General features: G+C 38.0%; 1 protein-coding gene across 5 annotated transcripts in view; it reads left to right on the forward strand.

Moving 5' to 3' along the window:
- Positions 1 to 22,754, forward strand: part of wwp2 (WW domain containing E3 ubiquitin protein ligase 2) — a 46,893-nt gene that overhangs the window by 11,596 nt on the left and 12,543 nt on the right. For 2 of the 5 annotated variants that reach the window (XM_084396756.1, XM_084396757.1), the window contains exons 6-13: positions 5,533 to 5,611; positions 7,558 to 7,709; positions 8,194 to 8,389; positions 8,469 to 8,558; positions 10,669 to 10,843; positions 19,452 to 19,506; positions 21,100 to 21,181; positions 22,151 to 22,279. In XM_084396756.1, the coding sequence (XP_084252882.1) occupies positions 5,533 to 5,611; positions 7,558 to 7,709; positions 8,194 to 8,389; positions 8,469 to 8,558; positions 10,669 to 10,843; positions 19,452 to 19,506; positions 21,100 to 21,181; positions 22,151 to 22,279 (958 nt within the window). Of the gene's footprint in view, positions 1 to 5,532; positions 5,612 to 7,557; positions 7,710 to 8,193; positions 8,390 to 8,468; positions 8,559 to 10,668; positions 10,844 to 19,109; positions 19,350 to 19,451; positions 19,507 to 21,099; positions 21,182 to 22,150; positions 22,280 to 22,754 lie in introns of those variants that run through there. The other 3 variants (XM_084396758.1, XM_084396759.1, XM_084396760.1) reach the window with 2 other exon arrangements.

Raw genomic sequence — 22,754 nt, forward strand, 5'->3', positions numbered from 1 at the left:
AAAAAAAACTGTGGAGGTTTTTGGTCCAATACTTCTACTATCAGCTATGCATTTCGTTAATTTTGTGAGTTGGGAAGTTTCGTCAGGGGGGTAAGAAATATAGAGCTGAGTATTATCAAGTGTTTGGTTTTTGTTCCTATTGAGCAGATTGGATTGAAGCTGCTTAAAATATTAATGATGTTGCAGTAAAAACCAACACATCCTGCAAATGCTTCTTATGTGTGTATGAAGGGTTTTATTGTTGTTCTGAAGATAAATAATCTGTTGCTTTTTATAGTGTTTCTTTTTTTCAGTGATTCCTTCTGGCATTCTCTTTAAGTTACTTGTTGTACATGTGTACACACACACACACACACACACACACACACACACACACACACACACACACATCAAGTCCTCTTTCTTTATATAGAGCTTTATTCAATACAGATTTTTTCAAAGCAGTGGTAACAGGAAACAGAGTTCATTTTGTCTCTTAAAGAAAACAGTGTCATTGTTCAGCTGAAGTCAGTTCAGTGTTGATTCAGTTCTGTTATAAAAGATCATCAGTTATTAAATTATTTTTATAATTTTTATCTATAAAGCAGTTCTGCAGAGAACAGTGATGTCCAGCTCAGTTCAGTTCTCATCTAAATGTCAGTGCAGTCAAATCAATAATATTGTTGAATATTAACGTGTGATTATGATTTAGGCTGCTTCACAAGTCAGAAATCATATTGTGGATCAGTAGTTTTCAAATATTTTTTTTATCCAGTTCCTATCAGATTATTGATGTTTTCTATGGCCTAACCCTACCCCTGAACCTACCCATAACAGAAACGTGCAAAATAATAGGCAATAGTTTTGCCCGATTTATAAGCCGTTTTATCTAATGAGGACCAGTTTAATGTCATTACTAGTCAGTTGTCATAATATTTCACAATATAAGTGAGGACATTTGGCTCTCACAAGTATAGCCAAACCTGTATACACACACACACTTCTTCATTTGATCCTTATAGCGCTTCTTCGGCCCCCCAGCTGAGCGTTGACCATGATGTAACTGGCTATATAATACTCTCGGGGCAGCCGACATGGGGGCAGTCCTTATCACATTCCCCAACCACTGTAGTTGGCGCTGGGTAATCATGGCCTCAATACTTCTGCAGTTGGTCTTTTTAAGTATTTCAATGTGAGGCACATGATTACGCCAGGTGATTCCCAGAATGCGCTGAAGGCAGCTTATGTGGAAGTGCTCTAAGGACTTGATGTGACGGCTGTAGGGTACCCACGCTTCACAGCTATAGAGGAGGGTAATGACACAAGCCGCTTGGTATACGGTGACCTTTGTGGAGGGATGAAGGTTCTTATTATGAAAGACTCTACTCCGGGTCTCCCAAAGGCCTTAGCACCAAAAGAAAGGAGTGATATGCTCCTACTATTGCAGCAGCCAGCCTTGTCACCCTTGTTCTTATAGATGACTACAATGTTTGCATCTCTCCATTGCTGTGGGATGTTCTCATCAGTCAAGGCCTGGGTAATGTACTGGTAGAGGGTGCGCATACCCTCCCTCCTTCAGTAGCTCAGCAGGGATGTTAACAGCGCCAGGGGACTTGTTGTTCTTAAGGGAACGGACAGATGATAGAACCTCCTGGAAGGTTGCTGGTAGACTGAGATTGTGGATGGGAGGAAGTTCAGGCAATTTGTCCAGGATGGTGGGGTCTGCATCAGAGTCTTGATTAAGCAGGCTGTCAAAATGGTCTGCCCACCTCAATAGGATACTATTCTGGTCCTTGAGAAGTGTTTGACCATCAGACAGACACACACACACACACACACACACACACACACACACACACACACACACACACACACTTAATAAAATGACAGTTTGGCTTATATTATTATATTATTAGTCTTTTCACAACCAAAACAACAACTGGCTTTGTGATCTGATCTCAAATCCTTGTTTTAGCCACGCATAGTATAAAGATCTGGAGTGTGTTCTTTCAGTGTGCAAGTTTCTATTTGACCTTCAGCAGTGGATAAAGGTTGGAGTGTGTGTAGGTCTGTTAGGGTCCTCTGTTCACTCTGAAGTTGCTCTTGTTGGTTTAAAGTTTTCCCTCATTTCCCCTGGCGTTTTTTTCTGAAACACATGTACTACATAAACAGGCCTTTGTGTACAGGCCTGGGGAAAGCCAGAAAGTCTCTCTCTCACACACACACACACACACACACACACACACACACACACACACACACACACACACAACACACACTCAGTAAACAGAAACTTGTGCTTAAACTTTCTAAGCTTTCTTACAGTAACTTTTTCTTTTTGTACTATAAGCTTTAATGTCGCTCGATTTAAGTTTTACATTTGCAACTGCAAGGCTTCATTAACACACACTTTCATGTGAAACTATTTAAAAACAGAAGGATAAAACACAGCGACATAAGCAGTGTCATAATACAGAATTTGTTTTATTTAATTTCAGATGCATGTCATTATTAAATGAACTGGGTATTCCCAAAATGAAATTGTTCCTCTTATGGGATTCCAAACTATGATTTTCTTTGTTCTGTGGAAAAGAAAATGAGAAATTTATTGCAATGTTCACTCTGTTCTTTTCCATACAGTGAATGAAAACATTGTGTAAGGAACAGAACAATCCATTAATTAATTATTTACTGATGATAATCTCTCTCAAATCTCATTCAAGTTTATGTATATAAATGTGGCTCATCCAGATTGACAGTCAAACAGACTGCAGACATACTGTATAATAACTTGGGAAGCAGGAATATAGCAGACAAGTCATATGGATTGCTTGAATTCTTTTATGGTCTGTTTTTGGGGGTTATTTTTTGGAAGAAATTAAGTCATACATTTGGAACAAATTACACACATGAAGGTGAACTGTCTTAAATGTTTCTTGGAGATGTTAAAAGTTATTGACTGTAATGCGTGTAAAAACGATTAAAAAACAGATTCGAGACAATGACATATGACAGACTTCTTTAGAATGCATGGATTTTTCACAGTCCATGGGATGCAGAACACAGGAAATAAAGTCAAGGCAAGTCACCTTTATTTATCGGTCAAGTCGTTGCAGTCGTTGTTGTCCATCCTGTAGACAACGGCGAGCGATGATGAAGATGCAGGAAGATCAGACACACACCTGGCACACAGGGCAGGAGGTTGTGGAGGTTTCCGTGGCCACTGGTGTAGCCAGTAGCAAGGTTTAGGTCTCTGAGTTTGCTGTCAAGCAGCAGGTGTTTTGAGAGAGTCATGTTCATCCTCATGTCAGTTGGTGTGGGGCAGGTGGTTGTTTGTGGTTGTAGGAAGTGGTTATGGGAGTTGTGTAGTGTGAGGAGAGTTTCAAACAGACCTAATGCTGATGGCAGAAGGGCAGCAGGTGGTTGTTAGCTTCTGCTCTCAGTCTCAAGAAGTCTGAAGTCTGAAGTTTGCAGTGTCACTCTGCTCTTGCGGCGTCACCGACTTGAGCTGGTCTGAGTGGTGTTACGGTCAGAAGAGTGCTCTTCCCAGTACTCCTCAGATAAGTACTGTTCAAAGAGCTCTCTTACTACTGTTAGAAGCTCCTGTAGGTCCGATGCAGATGTGTCCAGTCGTCCTTGTGCAGCCTCTGAATGGCCGCTGTATGAAGGTCATAGAGGAGGATGTTGTTGCTGCCTGCTGTTGGAGATCCTGTGGTGTCTGCAGGATGAGGATGCTCCCATCCATGGCTCCTCCCAGTGGTAGGTCTGGTACCTTGGTCTTTTGCCATGGTTACCTTTCTGTCTTCGGCTGGCTTGGAGCCTTTTGAAGAAGCGTTTTTGCATTTTAGCAATGCTGTGTGCCTTCTGGTGCTAGCTCTGGATTCTGAGTTTTGTAGTTCACAGTTGCTGGTATGTTACAAACCCTTTTTGAGAAGGCCTTGTGTTTGTTAAAGGCCTTCTGTGTGAGGTCAAGCAGTTGTTGAATAGGCATTGTGTGGGGGCAGGCCGTAATCCCTAAATGGTGACTTGGAATCTGATGGAGGTTTTGGACGAAAAGACTCTTGAAGCTGGTGTCCTCCTCCATCCCAGTTTCGTTGTGTGCTCCGAAGAAAGCTCGTCTGTGGTAGTAAACATAGGGAGTTTCATGTCTGCCCTGTTTGGTGTCTAGGGCAGATCAGCCTTCTTTCAGACTCTTGGTCTGAGAATATGATCCAGAGCAGATTTTGGTGGTTCACACTTGTCAAAGACTGCAGTTGAAAGTCAATGTCTCGTAGGTTGGCATGGAGGTCGTGGTCGCCTGCAAGCTCTGGTGTGAATGCAGAGATGTGCCTGGTGGGGGGCAGGACTGGATGGTCTGAGGCATACTTGTGGAAAACACTGGAAAGAGATGGCAAAGGCAAATGCAAATTCGTACAGAGGTGGTAAACTATCTGTGTGGGGCAACGGCTATGTGGGCTGTGTTAGGTGTGAATAGCTGATGTGGGGCAGCTAGTTAGGCAGGGTGCTAAGATTTTGTGTTGGCAAACACAAATAAAGAATTTGAGTATCTTTGTTGACGGGCTGTAAGCAGTCAGCTGATGACTGGGGTTGTATGTGTAGTCAAACTATTACTCAAATCTGATGGTTCTTCTCGAGTTTAGACAATTCTTTCTCTCCTATAAAAATGAATTAATGGAATTTTCTTCAGGGACACTACAATGGACTGTCTGATGCGATACTGTAGTAGATGGTTATAATCATGGTTATAATTTTCTCTATAATATTATCAATCTTGCAAGTAAAGTAGTTCGTAAAGTCATTACTGCTGTGCTGTTTGGAAACGTCTGAAGTTGAAGCTTTATTTCTCGTTAATTTAATTTAGCCGCTGTATCAAATAAATACACTAGGGTTGTGTTTGTTTTCTTCTAAGAGGGTCTAAAAATAAGCAGATCTAGCAGTTGGTAAGTCCTTTCTGTATGCAATAGTGCTGTTTTTCCACAAAATGCGAAAAACCTCTAGTTTTGTTTGTTTTCAATGCCATCAACATCAATTCCATGTGACAATATTAGATCTAAAGTATGATTACGACAATGAGTGGGTCCTGACAAGGGTCCTTACTCCAATATAGTTTAGATTGTCTATAAATGCCAATCCCAATGCATCTTTTTCATTATCTACATGGATATTAAAATCACCTACATGGATGATTTTATCTCACATTTTTAAGCAGATCACTAATATTAGTGGCTCCCACAGCAATTGAAGGTGCATGCTTTTTTTACGACAGCACCAGGATGTTTTTAGCAATACTATGACTTGCACTTTGCAAGTTGTGCTTTTGTGTCTTTTTTACCCTTTTTAAACATTAATATCCTAAGAATGGAAAGTAGGTCGTTTTAAACACACAGAATGCCTGTTTTTAGTGGACCCCCCCAACACATGGCCTCTCATGGATTATTACTTTAATGAGATAAACACTAAGTAGGAATGACAAACCTTTCCGCATGACGTTTGTGAATCAGTTGTCCTAATGCATTGATTTATGATGATTTTGTGTGTTTTTCTTCTGTGCAGAGGTAGTTCACTCGAGCAGGTCTAATCTGCACAGAGCTCATAGTGAGGAGACCCCCAGTTCCAGCAGCCCCCGTGGACGGTCAGCACAAATCTCTTTATTTTACCATTGTTTATGTCTGACAGTTTTTTTTTTTGTGTGTGTGTGTGTGTTTTATACTTTTGTCTCATGTCTTCTGCTGTTTTTTTTTCTCTCTCATGTACTAGTCAACACATCCTTGCGTCCTAGTTATGCATCTAGTTATGCAACACTAGTTATGCATCCTTGCATAACATCCTAAATGGGCTGAAGAATTATAAGTGTGTGTTAGGGGTTGGTGGTATGACCACATTTTTATCATGGCAATGATCTGTATATAACAATATAGTTTTGCTGGAAATTCTTCTATGGTTTACATACTAAATAACTATAATTATATGTACATATTTAAGTGATCCAGTGAATTAAACTTTATTTTCTTTATTATTTGGAATTTGAGAAATGAAATCCAAAAAATAATATTATTAATAACAAATTACCTTTATTCAACAAAAGACTCAAAATGGTTTAACATACATTATAATATAGTTTGGTAACCCTTTTCATTAGTTAACATTAGCTAACTACATTGGTTAACATGAACTAATAATGAACTGCACTTTTACAGCATTTATCAATCTTTGTTAATGTTAATTTCAACATTTACTTATACATTATTAAAAGTTGTATTTGTTAACATTAGTTAATGCTCTGTGAACTAACATGAACAAACAATGAACACCTGTATTTTATTAACTAACATTAACAAAGATTAACAAATACAGTAACAAATGTATTTTTCATGGTTAGTTCATTTTAGTTAATACATTAACTAACTCAAATTACGAAAATGTTAGTTCTATCAAACCAGGAGCTTAGTTGCCGTACCCACCACCAATATGTTCCAAACAAGCATGACTGGCATACGGTGGCCCAGTAGTGCACAACACAACGCAATTTAAACAACACAACAGAAACAAGCTACAACAATCCAGCGCTTCGTCTTTTTTAATTAATCGCTGTTAGAATTAAATGAGCCGAGGGATTTAATGCAGGGTCTAATAATCTAACAAAATCCAAATTTTGATATCCAATATATTTTTATGAACCCTTGAAATTTCTATGGGGCAGTATATTATCATTCTATTGCGCATTCAGCCCATTTCACGGTGCCGTTTCTTAACCACGTGTGTTAAAGTTAACATGCAGGATTTATACTAGTGGCTATGGACTAATGAAATCCACATTTTTAACAGTTTTTACCTACCAATGTTTTGTATAGACCTTTGAACACATATTACTGTTTATTCATTTCACATAGCTGTTTCTCACGGCCATGTAAATTAAATTATTAATAATTGTATTAATAATTATTATAATTATATTATTATTGTTTTAAAGCTAAAATTTGGGCTGAGGTAATGGTCTAACAATATTACAAATTTTAAACAGCTTTTATTTTACCAGGCTTTTTAAATGACACTTTAAAGTAATGAATTTCTTTAGACCATTATCTCTGGTGTAAAGTCCTTAGCTTTAACACCCTTCTATAAGTGGCCAAGAAAGGGAGCATTTCCGTTGTATTTGTGGTTTGTTTCCGTTGTGTTGTGGCGATTTTGTTGTGTTGTGGCTTGTTTCCGCTGTGCTGTTTAAATTTCCTTGCATTGTGCACTACTGGGTCACTGTAGTGGCAAGCAAATGTGTTGCTTGGACATTTTAGTGATAAACATTATCTAGTTAGTTTTAGGCCCGATTTACTAAGATCCTAAATAAAGAAATATCCTTGGATAGTTTAAAATAATTTCATGCACTTTTTCTGGGCACACAGCTGATTTACTAAAAATACTTCCCCCACGTACAAAAAGGTTGTACACACCCATAATTAAAATTATTCACTTTGTGTGTGGGATTACATAAGCATAACAAAAAATACACAGCACCAGCATAACCAGCATACGTGCATACAATCACTCCACTGTGTCTTATATGAATCTCTCATATATTTTCAGAAGTTCAGGTCGTTCATCTGGGGGTTCTTGTGGAGATTCTCCAGCTGACATGAGAGGAGCTGTTCTCACTAATGGTGAACTGAACGGAGAACCCGCAGAAACCCCATGCCGTCGCAACTCAAAGACGACTATCAACAGCCTGAGCAATGCTGGTTAGATACACACACGTTCAAATTTACAAACATACAAACTCACTCAGGCTGCTGTGAAATATGATCACATCACACTATGATACAATGTGATGAGGGCTCATTTCAATCTAATACTACAATCAATGTGTTAATTCACAAAAGGTGCTTTTATTTTGACAAAGTATTATTGAATTGTTAAAGTTTTATGAGAATTATTGTGCTTATAATAATAAGCACATCCTGCCGTTTATTTTCTTTCATCCGTGTTATTTTACTAGCTCTGATGTGTCTGTAGCTTTAAGAATTCCTGCCTACTAAAAGCTAGATATGTTTACAAAACGTGATATAAATATATAGCAAAAACACTTTCAATTGACACTTAACATCGTCACCATGATAAATATTACCCAACCCTACTTAGGCCCTAGTAAACACTCTTTGAGGGCTCTGATCTGGTAAGATGTTAATTCTGACTTTTTTGTTGGTCTTTTTGCTTGGTGCTAAGGTAAAGGTGAGACACCTACTAATGGGATCGAGGGCGGTCACCTGTCACGTCCAGCTCTGTCTTCACCATCACTGAGCTCAGACCCCCCTGCTGGGACGGACAGTCCTGCCCCACCGCCAGCCACAGACCCCCCACCCACCACTGACCAGACCAGTATAACCACAGAGCCACAAGCCACTGATGCACTGCCCACTGGGTACGTCAGAAAGATGGGGTTGATTTTAAACATGAACACGTGCCATATCAGTTTTCTTAATGATTTTCATCTCTTGCAGTTGGGAGCAGCGAATTCTTCCTCATGGGCGAGTCTATTATGTGGATCATAACACAAAGACCACCACATGGGAGAGACCCCTCCCACCAGGGTGTGTATCTGTCTTTTTCATGTGCTTTTACATGCTGACAGCCTGGTAATGTTTATGGAAGGAGTTTGTAGACTTCAATCTCTAACAATTTGCACATTAACATCTAAAATTACTTCACCACCCTAAAAGGAGAAGTTATCTAAGATTAGGGGTGCGATATTGTATTGTCTATGATGACAGTGTTTCTCAACTGATGGGTTGCAGAGTGTGTAGTCAATGAAACAACCACAACGAACGTAATTCTAAACGTTTTTCCGCATGATCTTGAAATGCGTGCCTGAATATACCCACGCATGCCCACTGTTCCTGGCAACAGGTTCCTTAGAGCTTGAGCTGATGCCCAAAAGCTTTGGGAGAGGGGAGGTACAGGTGGCACAGAGCAAACATCAGCTTCCAATATTGCACAACATGGCCTTTGTCAGGGTGGGAGAGAAACCTCAGGTGGAGCCCAGGGCCTCAACTAGCCTCAGATCGGGATTGGCAGCTGAAGGTTTACCTAGGGAAGCAGCTGAAGTTTCCGGATAACATTGCAAGGACAACATTCAGGCCAGATTTTGGTCTAATATCTGACTGTTCCAAGCAAGTGGTCATGTTGGAACTTACCTTCGCTTGGAAAGACCGGATAGAGGCTGCATGGGCTTTGCAGGACAGTCTGTACATCGGACACTCAGTCTCTTTGGTATTGAGGGTTTTAGGAAAGAAGAGCCACGAGAACATCATAGAAGCTGCAGAAAAAGCTTCAAGGTGGCTGTGGATCAAGAGGGGTGGTCCATGGCGAGGGTGTCTGATGATCGAATATCCGAAACACCCTATGACCGTGTGTTTATCACTGATGATATGTCCAAGTTGCACCATTGGGTGTTTCAGAAACCAATCTTGCCATAGGTTTGACATATCATGCCATTTGTATTGCTCTTCTTCTTAGCTTTTAGTCTTTTTAGCTTTTTAGTCTTAGTCCTTTGGATGAGACGTTAAACCGAGGTCCTGACTCTCTGTGGTCAATAAAAATGTCCTTCGGGAAAAGAGTAGGGGTTTAACCCCGGCATCCTGGCCACATTTGCCCATTGGCCTCTGTCCATCTAATCATCCCCATGTACTGATTGGCTTCATCACTCTCTTCTTCTTTGGGTTCTGGTGCAATATCATCCAGGTGGTGCTGCACATTGGTGGCGGTTGAACAGATTCCCCCCTTCCATATGTAAAGCATTTTATGTACCCAGAAAAGCGCTATATAAATGTAACAAATTAATTAGCTTGAAAAAGAATGTCTGCCTTTGACTGTGTCAAACCAGTGTGGTGAGTCTGGTTTGAGCAACAATATCGCAACCAAACTTTTCCAGTAAATGTGGGTTAGTCCTGCACGTCAGATTGAGGAAGTTTAGCCTACTTCTCCTTACAGCACTGTTTCAGCTCTGTGATGTGGGTCAGATTCATTGCATATATCAGCTCTCTTTAATTCCATTGAATTATTATTGAATTATGGTCAAAACTTTTACGGCTGTTTCAAAACATTTACATTTCTTCTGCTTTAATTATTCAGCGTGTTTAGGGTGACTGAAACCTTGAAATGTTCCTGTTGATTTTTCTGTTATAGCACAGAATCTATCAATGATGGGAAGTTGCCCTAGTCCAGAGGCAGCAAAACAGCCCAACACTACTATACCACAACTGTGCTTCAGAAGATCTGATGTAGATTTTTGTGCTGAAATGCGGAGGGTTAGCAAAATTTCTAGCATAACTGTTCTGTAACGTGCTGTTCACACACGAGTTACAGTGGAAGGGAGGCTTTTGAAACACATTTTTAAAAGTTGATGCTGAAAAAACATGTATGGCAAAGGTCATTGGTGTTGTCTGGTACATGTTTGCATTGGAAAATATGCAAGATGTGTCCTTCAAGAACAGCCCCTGAAAGTTCAAGATAAGTAATAAAGCTATAACAGTGGTGTCAGTGGATTACAACATAGTGTGAAAAAGAAAACAGAAAACATAAGTTTGGCTTCAGCTTGAACTCTGTTTGCGTACATATATTTACAATTCACTTTTTTTACATGGCCACTTAATACACCTATCTGGAGCTGGTGTTAATCTGTGATCCGTGTCTGTATTGTAGTTGGGAGAAGCGTGTGGACCAGCGTGGAAGGTTTTACTATGTGGATCACAACACTAGAACCACAACATGGCAGCGGCCCACAGCAGAGTCCGTGCGCAACTATGAGCAGTGGCAGTCTCAGCGCAGTCAGCTCCAGGGAGCCATGCAGCAGTTTAACCAGAGATACCTCTATCAGGTAAACAACATATTCCATTGACCTCATGAGCAAATGTTTTTTTTATTACTGTGTGCACAATCTATGCAGTAGTGGGTAGTTTTACCTTATAAAGTAACCTAGCCAGGGCTCCAGACTGCGACCAAAATGGTAGACATATGCAACCATTTTTTGAGAATGTGCGAGTTCAAATTTGATGTGGTCGCATTTGTGCGAGTTCATGGTCATGCTCTCACTCAATCGGTGTCTGCCTACCTGCACTTGCATTTGGGACTTATCTAATCTGTCACGTATTATCGACTAGGCCAAATTGGCTCTTCTGCCGTAGTAGTCGGTTACAGTAGAACGTCAAGAAGTAGCAGTTTCACACCACAAGCGTGGGTAGTGTGTATTTGTTTCGGGATGTATGTTAACCAATGATTGCATTCAAACCGGGAGCAGGAGCGTCACATTCAAATTAAGTGAAAGCACACTTTTGATGAACAAAATAAATATGATTTCCCACAAAAAGTGCTCAAAATGCACAGAATAAGCATGTCTTGTGTGTAAAAAAAAACAAAAAAAACAACTGGAGTATGTCAGAAAAGAAAATGAAGAATCAAAATATTAATAGAAGATTTACCCAAACTTGTTTTTAATTAGTCAGTTTGGGTGAAAGTATGGTGTATTATAAAAAACTAAAAATATGATAAATAAACTTTCTTTTAGTTATTATGTAATACACAGACAGGTAGCCTATATAAGCTCTAGCACTACCCAAATCAAACGCAAGTGTTTTTACGCAGAGTTTGCCGTCTTGTAAACATTTCGAAGTATGACTGAAACGACATGATCTGAGCTGTTTTCTTGGTTGTGTTTGTTGTTCACAATTTACATGTGAATGTTACACCTCTATATGTTAACAAACTTTTTTTTTTTTTTTTACATCAGTGCAAAACTAGGGTATGCAGACAACTATTCATCGGCATGCACTGATTAATTCCATTTTGTAGCAAAAAAAAAAAAAAAAAGGTGCGACCAACTGAGAAAGTTGGAAAAAGTGGAAAAGTCAGTCTGGAGCCCTGCTAGCCATCATATATGGTGCAGTACTGGCAGTGAGTGCCTACAGTGGACTTTAAAAAGGATTTAAAGAACTAAAAACATGGATGATGATGATGATGATGATGAAACTAATCAAATTATTATTTCAGTCATAAAGGTTTTTAAAATTTTGTAAATAATGTTGTTTAAATCCTTGCTCCTAAAACATATTTCAAGTTAGCATGTCATTAGCCACTTAAACTCTTTAAATAACCAAAAAATTGCTGAATGGATTTTAAAATGGCTGAATGAAATTGGCTAAATACTGTACGTTATATCTGCTTTTCACTCAAGCAATGGCTTTCCATCTTTTTAATGTTAAAATACCATTCACACGCTCAATACTAATACTAATACTAATAAAATGTAAAAGAAATTCAGTTTGAGGATAAATTGAGTCATTTTAGCTGTTCAACATCATATTTAAAAGCCATAATTTCACGTTTAGGAGGCCTAAACTGCAAACTATCATTATTTTATGAATCTTCATTGGTGATAAACACACTAAACCTTGTGTACCAAAATTAGCTCATTATAAACAAATATTAGAAAGACTGCCCTTATCCAAAATGCTTTTCTCTTCTGTGGACCGAGTTATGCAAGCACTGTATTGTTTCAAATGAAATCTAAAGTGTGTAAGTCTCTCCGCACCGCAGAGAGTCATCAGTTCATTGATAATGAGATCTAAAGACATGGTGATCCATCACCCAGTCTCTCATTGGGTTTCTCTGGTTGTTATTGAAACCAAAAAGGAAAAAGGCACATAATTTTTCATGGATTATTATACAATAACAACCAGAGAGGCCAAATGAGAGACTGGGTGATGGATCATCACATATACGTTCAAAAGTTTGGGATCAGTACGATGTTTTTAAAACAAGTCTCTTTTGCTCACCAAGGCTGCATTTATTTGATTAAAAATACAAAAAACAGTAATATTGTGAAATAATATTATTACAATTTAAAATAACTGTTTTCTATTTGAATATATATTCAAATGTAATTTATTCCTGCGCTCAAAGCTGAATTTTCAGCATCATTACTCCAGTCTTCAGTGTCACATGATCCTTCAGAAATCATTCTAATATAAAATAAATCACTACTTTTATTCAGCAAAGATGCATTAAATTGATTAAAAGTTACAGTAAAGCCATTTATTATGTTACAAAAGATTCTATTTCAAATAAATGAAATATAACTTTCTATTCATCAAAGAATCCTGAAAAAAAGAAAATTGTACACAACTGTTTTCAAGATTGATAATAATAATTGAATGTTTTTTGAGCATCAAATCATCATCTTATACTGATTACTGAAGGATCATGTGACACTGAAGACTGGAGTAATGAAGCTGAAAATTCAGCTTTGATCACAGGAATAAATTACATTTTAAAATATATTCAAATAGAAAACAGTTCTATTTCTATAAATCTTCATAATATTTAACAATATTACTGTTATGCTTCTTTTGTTATCGTTTAATATCTGTAACATACAGTAAGGCTGCTCTGTGCCTGCTCAAAGTTCTTTGTAAAGACATAATGCCGCATAAAAGCCAGACTAAATGAAAATTGTAATTGCTGTGTAAATACATTAATGCCACCTCTGAGCAGCATTAAACACAGTCTGTGTAAAAACACCTAAATGCTACTAAAGAAGCACTTCTGTTTCTACTTTTGCCAACAAATGGTCATGTTACTAAGTTTACGTGGTAGTTCACTGCATTTATTCATGAGGCCTTTGGTTTAATCCTCACATGAGTGTCAAATGTGACAGCTGATTCCAACATTACATGCGCTGGCAGTGTGCAGTCGAGTTCGGGAACACAGGACGCTGCCATTGACACAACACAGCTCACTCTATTGCCCCCGGCTCACGTCACAGCACACACAGCACACACAGCACACACAGCACACTGGGCTTTTTGTGTGCTAATTGCAGCTCATTAGGTTCTCCTGAGAGAATTATATCATTTAAATGGTGCTTCCGGCCCTCAGCTTTCACTGTGGGTCCTTATGCTTACACATTATATATACCTGTGTGTGTGTGTGTGTGTGTATGTGTATGTATGTATGTATATATATATATATATATATATATATACATATACATATACATATATATATATATATATATATATATATATATATATATATATACATATACATATACATATACATATATATATATATATATATATATATATATATATATATATATATATTTGTTTTTAGAATCTTCAGACAGATTTTCTGAGCAACAATAGTAGGTGATCATGTCTCTCAAGCTCCAAAAATGAGCTTCGGAGGATGAGAAGATGAGTAATGAATTACATGTGGGTCTTGTTTAAAGCTACCGTAAGATTTAGAATATTGTGTACAAGTTGCAAGGACTGCATTTTGGAGCTTGACCGCTGTTAATATGTATTTTCATTCTGTGGAAAACAATAAAATGTTTTCTTGAAAAATGATATGCTATTGTATTCTGCAGGAGCTGACCCAACTTACCTCACGCTGTTTCATTATAAGCCTGTCTTGTGGGAGTTTTTAATGTTGTGGAAAGAATTGTCACTAAAAAGGGGCTTCTCCATCCAAGTGGATAAAGGAATTAGAAAGTACCGGTATAAAGGAATTAAAGGGTTAGTTCACCCAAAAGTTAAAATTCTGTCAGTAATTACTCATCCTCATGTTGTTCCAACCCCGTAAGACTTTCGTTCATCTTCAGAACACAAATTAAGATATTTTTGATGGAATCTGAGAGCTGTCTCACTCCTTCATAGGCTGCTAGGTAATATCATCTGCCAGGCCCAGAAAAGTTAGTAAAGACATTGTTAAAATAGTCCAAGTGACTACTGTGGCTCAACCTTAAGTTTATCAAGCGACGAGAACACTTTTTATGTGCAAAAACAAAACAAAAATAACGACTTTATTCAACTATTCATTTTCTTCCGAGTGAGTTCACGTAGTGTAACAGCGCAGCGCTTCTGGGTTGTACGTCAGCTCGTAGGCTCACTAGTAGATGTGTGATGCGTGTGATGCTGGCCAGTAGTAATGATATATTTATAGCCCGCTTTTAACGATATAGATTATTTCAAAACAGCTTTACAGTGATAATAGCAAATTAAAGTAACAGAGATTGTTTTGGCTTTACAGCAGCTCATAAAGATAAAGTTAGTTTTGATTGATTCACTTCCATTGCAAAGATCAATGGAATTATTGCTCAAAGGCAATAATTAAAGCCCAATATAAACTAGAAAAGAAAAAGAATGCAAGTTTAACACTAGAAGTGCATAAATTCCATAACTACTAGAACTGCCGCAGATTCAAAAGTCTATATAATGATAAATACCCAATTGAGAGATTAATGCATTTATTGTATTAGGATGTCTTTTAAAAACAAAACAACACCAAACTGTACATTTAAACAAGTTTAATTATACATCTATCAATAATAATATCAGTAGATGTCCTGAACATAATGACGGAGTAGCCTGTTTTCATGTTTACACTCGATCGCGTCCGCGCCCACGCCCGCCGACACACAAACACACACACGCACACACCATATTCCATTGCAATCTTGACATCGCAGCCCGTTCATTACAGCCATAATAAAATATAATAAAAAAATAGCCTAGTCAACCTAACATATAAAAATTCCACTGCTCGATATAGTCAGTAGCCTAGGCTACAATTCGTACCATTTTGCGCATGTGAAGGATGATTTTTTCCGTCGATTTTGGAACACGAGTGAAGTACAAAGCCTATAATAAAGAATAGTTTACCATCCAAATACATCGCATGTTGAAACATTTAAATTCTAATTAGAGAGTTACGTGAGCCCAACGGCGCTTACTTTCACTTTCGCTTGAAAGTAGCCTAACCGATTTCATTTTGGCTTGTTTATGGATTATTTATTTGTTATTGTTCTGTTCTGAATATCATTACATTTAAATGATTTGTTGTGGAATATGTTTTGTGTATTTTTTACCACTTTTTATTGTTGTGTATATTGGTATATGTATAATAATACCGCGAAATTCAGTGCGGTCAATATGACGGTTTATGGCCGAAATAGGTAAATATGTTCATTTGTTTTTTTGCCTTATGTGTAATTTATATGAAAAGCATTTTAAATGAAAATACAGACACTTTTAGGAAAAGTCAGGTACCAGCAGGATTTTATTTATTTTTTCAACAAAGTTATTGCAGATATAAAATTCAAAACGGTCAAAATGACCGCCATGGCAGTTCTAGTGTTAATAGCAAAAAAAAAAAAAAAAAAAAAACCGGTTGTAAATTTAGCATATATGGTACAAAGCTAACTCAACAATTTTACAGCATATTGAATTTTACGTAGATGAAAATTAGACTGTGAGGGATAGACTTCTGTCTTTACAATGGTGCATACTGCATTAAGGTTCTAGATCATGTAATTTTCAAAACTCGTCTCAACTTTCAAAACTGTTTTATGAAGTAAAAAAAAAAAAGTTTTCTCAGCTGAACAACAGTACAATCTATTGAATGCACTCTACTTCTGTCCCTCAATGCCTCGTTTTCATTCCTGTCAAACATTAAATATGGCGCCACCGTGACTCGTGGCAGAATTAATCTGGGGGATGAACTGTTCCTTTAAGAGAAAGGAAAGTTTTTATTCTGTTGCCAGTTGTATGGACATTGAGCCTTCTATATCTCAGTGAGTTATTCTGTTTTGTTCTGTCTTCTTTTTTATGTATTTGCTCACTCTCTCTTTCTCCAAGCCATCACTTTTCTTTCTCTCTCTCTCTCTCTCTCTGTTTCTTTGAGGGTTGGTTTGGATCTAATGGTCGTGCAGAGGGAGTGAAGATGATGTCATGCTTTTCTTTCATTTTTTTTCCTACCTTTTTTAGTCATAGAAAGTGCTGAGGGTGGGGCATACTGACACACACTAGTTTTTAACATCCCCCTCATTTTTGACCATCTTTAGCCCAACTAGGGCATACAACTGGTAATGATTCATAAATAAAGATGTGGGCTTTCAGATACGCCTCATCCACAAGCACAACTGATGAAATAACTTTCGTGAAAAAGGGCAAAATAATGTTGAAATGGCTATTGTGAGAAACTTTGCTTAGTCAGAGCTCTTGGCTGCAACCATAGGAACGCCTCTGGCGCTTAAAATGAATGTAATGACACTGTAAGGCCCATAGGAAAATGGCAAAATTATCATGATTCTTTAGTGGTCATTGCATTTTTAGTGCTTTTCTCATGCTAGAGTAAACAGAAAAAAAAAAGAAAAAAAAAAAGGATTTTGTCCCCCAGAAAGATCCTTTATTTTTCTACCTACATAGCAACATTAACACTTCCTTTAATGGGTAACTCTCGCCGAAATGCAACCTAGGCTCTTTTTGTTAATCTACCCGAGGCGAACTTTTGTTTAAAACCATAATTAGAATGGAAACGCCACTTTTAAGTTTGACCGTATTTTCGTTTTCGGTCAAATTGCCTTTTGAATGGGAGTGATTGGGACACTTCTATGATAGCATCAAAAATCGCTATTTTTAAAACACTAATGCGGCTCGACACACCATGAAACTTTGCTCGAAGTATCACCAGGGGCTCTACACATGAACGCGAGAATTGAGAACATTGTTTCTTTACTAAAAAGAAAGATTTTGCACAACTCACTGTAGCTGTGTCCGTCGGCATTTTGACAGTCAAAATGTTATTATATTTTATATTATATATATTATATATTATATTATAATATTTTTACATAGTAATAAAGACTTTATGGGTTGATTCCCCTGAAACTGTGACTCTGAGAGCATTACTCTAGGGTTTGTTAGGGATGTCACGTGAGGAAATGTTCACAGTGGTATTATCGATAACACAGGGCAGGCGAGCTTGGGGTTTTTGGAGTATTTTAAATGCGCGCACGCTCGCTTTTCTCTTTTTCTTTTTCAATTTGCAATCACACATACTCTGTGTATAGGCCTATAATTTGCAGTAATGTAATCAGTGAACGGACGAACACCGGGAACACAGACGACCGCAGCGAGACTACTGTTTCTTAGAGCGGGGGTTTATACATGATGTTCTCTTCGTCCTATCCTAATTCATATACATAATCATGTTTAAAGACTCATTTGAACAGTTCAAATTGTTAGAAATGCATGCAATATTATCTGGAATATATTTACATATTCATATGTACTGTATCCTTTTTTTCTACCCATCATTAGGGTGCTGTTAAGTTATATAAACATGAAGAGAAATCTAAAATATAAGTAACCGTAATCTTTAAGTCTTTAGAAAACAGAATAAAGCGTTAATGTCAAATTCTGTAAATTTAATTATGTCTATTATATTATTTATTTATAAATAAATATGGTGTCATTGTTTACGGTGTATTTATATATTTAAGTACTGAGTAATATTAATTAACAACATGTACTTGCTATAGGGTTAGGGTTTGGTTTAGGGTTAGTTGCATGTAATTATGCATAATTTACTGTTAATACTATGGTTAGTACATGTAACATATATGTAACAGGAACACTGTAAAATAAAGTGTTACCATAAATATTATAATAATTTGGTTTTATTTGCATATTCAATTATATTTTTCTCTGAACTTTTTCACGGACCCCCTGACACTGAAAGTGATCAACTGTTTACCTGGATTTTGTGTAGATAAAATTGATTATTGAAAAGTAGAAATTCTCTTTCAAAAAGAGTTTCATGACGTTGGATAGTTTCGCATGTATGAAAATATTCGGATTTAGCCAGCGGTTTTAAAAGCCTGCGATTCATTTAGCTTTGTAATGTTATCTTAAAAGAAAATAAAGTTTTTAAATCTACTCTATACGTTTTTATACCACGTTCAGGGTATAAATTCACAAACATGCCCACAGAGTGTGTTTGTCTGTTTTTCATTTATAATTATGCCTAAAGCACACACACTGGGTGGATGTTTTCGGTGCCAAACACACACACATGTGCGCTCCGAGTAAACACGGCCACGGTGTGTGAATAAAGGTGCTTTTGTCCGGTGGGGGGCTGGGCCATCTGGAGCGCTCATGAATGTTCACTTCAGTGCGCTCAGACATCGCGCCTCCCTGTGTATTTCACAGCTCCGCTAGAAGAGGACGAGGCATGGGTGGGGTCCCGATTGGGCGGATGGAGACAGGGTGGGGTTTTCCAGCAGCCAGTGAGATCACTGGAACACTGCATGCGTGTGTGTGTCAGTGTGTGTGTCGTCTTCTGCCTGTAGCGGGCATGTAGCATTTGGACGGCGCTAGCTAGGCACTTGAACACCTCTGCCAGTCTCCGTTCTGAGAAGTGGAGGCAAACTCTGTGATCTGTTGGGTTCATAGCCTTCTAGAAACACCTCTTAGAGTCAGCACCTTGTCCCACAGGGGTTTTTGCTGTACAGCTGTAATTTGTCTATTCCTGCTGTTATTTGGGTTGGTAGTTTATTTGAACTGGTTTCTGCGGGTTCTGGTGTGTGAGGGGGGTTCAGAAAGTGTGTCCTAACTCCAGCCTCTCTCTCTCTCTCTCTCTCACAGCCGTCTGGAGTTGCAGTGGAGAATGACCCGCTCGGTGCTCTTCCTCCAGGATGGGGTAAGTCGTCACTCATGCTTTATCTTCAGGTGAGGTGTCTCTTATGAGCTCAATGTGAGTTTTTTTTATTTATTTATGTTAACTTTAGTAGAAGAGAGAGGCCTATAATCAGCTTGGCCTAAGTTGTTCTTTCCAGTATTCATACTTTTCTAGTACTGCATCTACTGATAAATTGTAGAATTTGGTGGATCACATCACCATAACAAAAACTGACTGTGGTCTACAGGAAACAACAGCTATCGAGTGAAGTAACTTTTTATGTATTACTTTTTATGTAACGCATAGCATATTATAAATAACAGTTGAACATAGCCCAAAACAAATAATACATTTGCAACCATTTTGCTCACAAAGCAGCCGTGTACATGCATATAATAGTAAAGATTAATGTACAAACAGCCACAAAATAAACCCCAGCATGAAGCAGAGGCTGTTATTACATGGATACTTGCTGAATAAATAAATGAAGTATTCTTCGGACGCGAGTGATACAGTGATTATAGACGTGAGACTTGCACACTGTAGGAAACTGCTTGTCAAGAATACAGTTTAGTGCTAATTATGCAAAACATTTTGTGTTTCATTAGAGACATGTGTAATACAATTCATTATAATTATTATTTAAAATAATGTTTTAATGATGTGATTTTTTTTTTTTACACTTAAAATTAAAAATATATCTGTGTCCTTATCTGTTGCTGAAAAACAAAACAAATATTTCTATTCTTATTTCTGTTAAAAGAATAAATTTCTTTTTCCAGAAGTATAGTAGAGTTGAGGAATATAACTGAAAGGGAGCTGGGAACGAGGGGGTTAAAGAAGGGAAAGGCAGAAAGAGAGAGTGTTGTGTGTGCAGTAATGTGAGGGCTACTGTGTGCTCCACAAACCACTGTTAATGAAAACAAGATGTCAGACGGAGAGTGGATGAGGGGGTGAGGGGCACGGGACACACACACTTCTTTCTGTGTGGAAAAGCAATTGGCCAGCAGATTTGCTCTTTTCTTTTTTGCTCTTTAAATCGTGAAGGTTTCTTTCTGTCTCTGTTCTTGTTAAACTCAATCGAAAGCTGAAGTGAGATGTGAGAAGGTATGTTGGAGCACGCGCTAGTGAGATGCCCCACTGACTCGTGAGTTTTCAGTCAGCTCTGTCAGATTTGACACCGTCTTACCCATCAGCCCATGGGGAGATTACATTACTTTTGTATAGTTTTCAATATGATAAGGAATCGTTCACCCAATCCATCAAGATGGGGGAAATTATTAGTGGAAAAACAGCTTAAATTGCAGTTATTTGTAAAAAAGAAAGGTAAATGGTTTGTGTTTGTAATAACATAAGGGTAAGGAAATAATGACAGATTAAATTTTTAGATGAACAGTTCCTTTAATGAGCAGTTTAATATGAATATGTGCTCATTTGTCTTACTTTTGTAATGCATAATTATTGCATAACCACCTTATACATAACACATAGCATTTTATCTTGGTTTCGGGCTAAGACTGACCGTTAAGCTTAAAGTAAGTTTGTAACCATTATGAATGCAAAACAGCTGGTACGCTGAAAATGAACTTCTAAATGTGCTCTCTTTTCCCTCAGAGAAACGCCAGGACAACGGAAGAGTGTACTATGTCAATCACAACACCCGAACTACGCAGTGGGAGGACCCTCGAACCCAAGGGTAATCATGTCCTCCTGTCACATGATCCTTACAGTCCATAGCAAGTGATCTGTAGATTCCAGTGGAGTTTGTCAGACTTCACTCAGTGGGTGTAAATAGTGTTGTGTGTCATGGTCAGGCGTCAGTTTACCAGTTGGGGAAGTGACTTTGAAACTGCTAAGCTACAAGCAGGTCATAATTCAGTTAAGCTACCCTTTTTAGAAAATATAGTTGGCAATACTATATATACAAAAATCTTAACTCTACATGCAACATGCTTTGATCAATGTGAGACATTGTTATTGACATATATGACAAATACTCAAATACTGACACTAAATAATAATGTCACACCATATAATGTGCCAAAGAAAACTTTGGCCAAAAGTGCCAGCTCTAGTCTGATTTGCTTTCGCCCACTTGGAAACAAGGTCGTGTTTGTAGTTTCCGGGCTGTTAAAATGAGCAGCATATCCACAAGCATAAATCTGTTTTCCAATTTCAGATTTGCCCACAACTTAAATATAGCATAACATATGAACTGCTCTTAATGGCCTTACATCAGTCAAACAGGCCTTTTCCCGTCAAAGCGGACGATTCTCGGCCATGCAGTTTACACATGCTGTGTGGATCTCACTTTTAATGCCTGGCTCTGTAAAACGACTGGGAAAAGCAGCATGATTGTTTAGGCAGCTGCGTTAGCTAGCTTTGTCTAGTTGCTTGCTCACCCACACTGGTATGTTCTTATCAGTCCTTTGATAGAGACCCAGTGAATACCACACATGATCAGACTCATCCACTTAAGCTGCAAAACATTGTTTATTTGTTTGCTCATTTTTTTTATTTTTGCATTTTGTTTATTTGTACATTTGCGTTTTAGATTGTTCAGAAAAACCGCATGTTACTCTATATTTGAGCCCCCCCCCCCCCAGTCTTGTGTGTGTAGCGTCCAGCAGGGTGCGCTGCTCTCACTGCCCTCCTCCGTTTGCAGGATGATCCAGGAGCCGCCCCTGCCGCCCGGCTGGGAGATGAAGTACACTGCAGAGGGGGTGCGATACTTTGTGGACCACAATTCTCGCACCACCACCTTTAAAGACCCTCGACCGGGCTTTGAGTCAGGGTAAACATCACACACGCTATAGTTTAGAGTGCTTGTTTTGATTGCATGTGAAGGCAGGAGTTCACTGCGAGAGAGAGACACACACACACACACACACATACAGTAGATCAAGGACCTGATGGTGAAAGGGGTTCACAACAACTTCACAGTCTGCGGGAGGTTCACATCCACGTATGTGAGCTTTTCAATATATCTTGAGAAAATTAGAGCAGATGGCCTATATAATGTAGGTCTATGACACATAATAAAGTTCAACATTTTTATATAAACTATATGTACACTACCATTCAAAAGTTTCACATTTTGGTAACAATTTAAAAGGTTTCGTTTGTTAACTTTAGTTAACTACATTAGTTGACGTGAACTAACAATAAACAATACTTGTACAGCATTTATTCATCTTAGGTTATGTTAATTTCTACATTTACTAATACATTATTACAATCAAAAAGTTGTATTTGTTAACATTATTGAA

The sequence above is a fragment of the Rutilus rutilus genome (assembly GCF_951802725.1).
Source record: "Rutilus rutilus genome assembly, chromosome: 23".
Lineage (NCBI taxonomy): Eukaryota > Metazoa > Chordata > Actinopteri > Cypriniformes > Leuciscidae > Rutilus > Rutilus rutilus.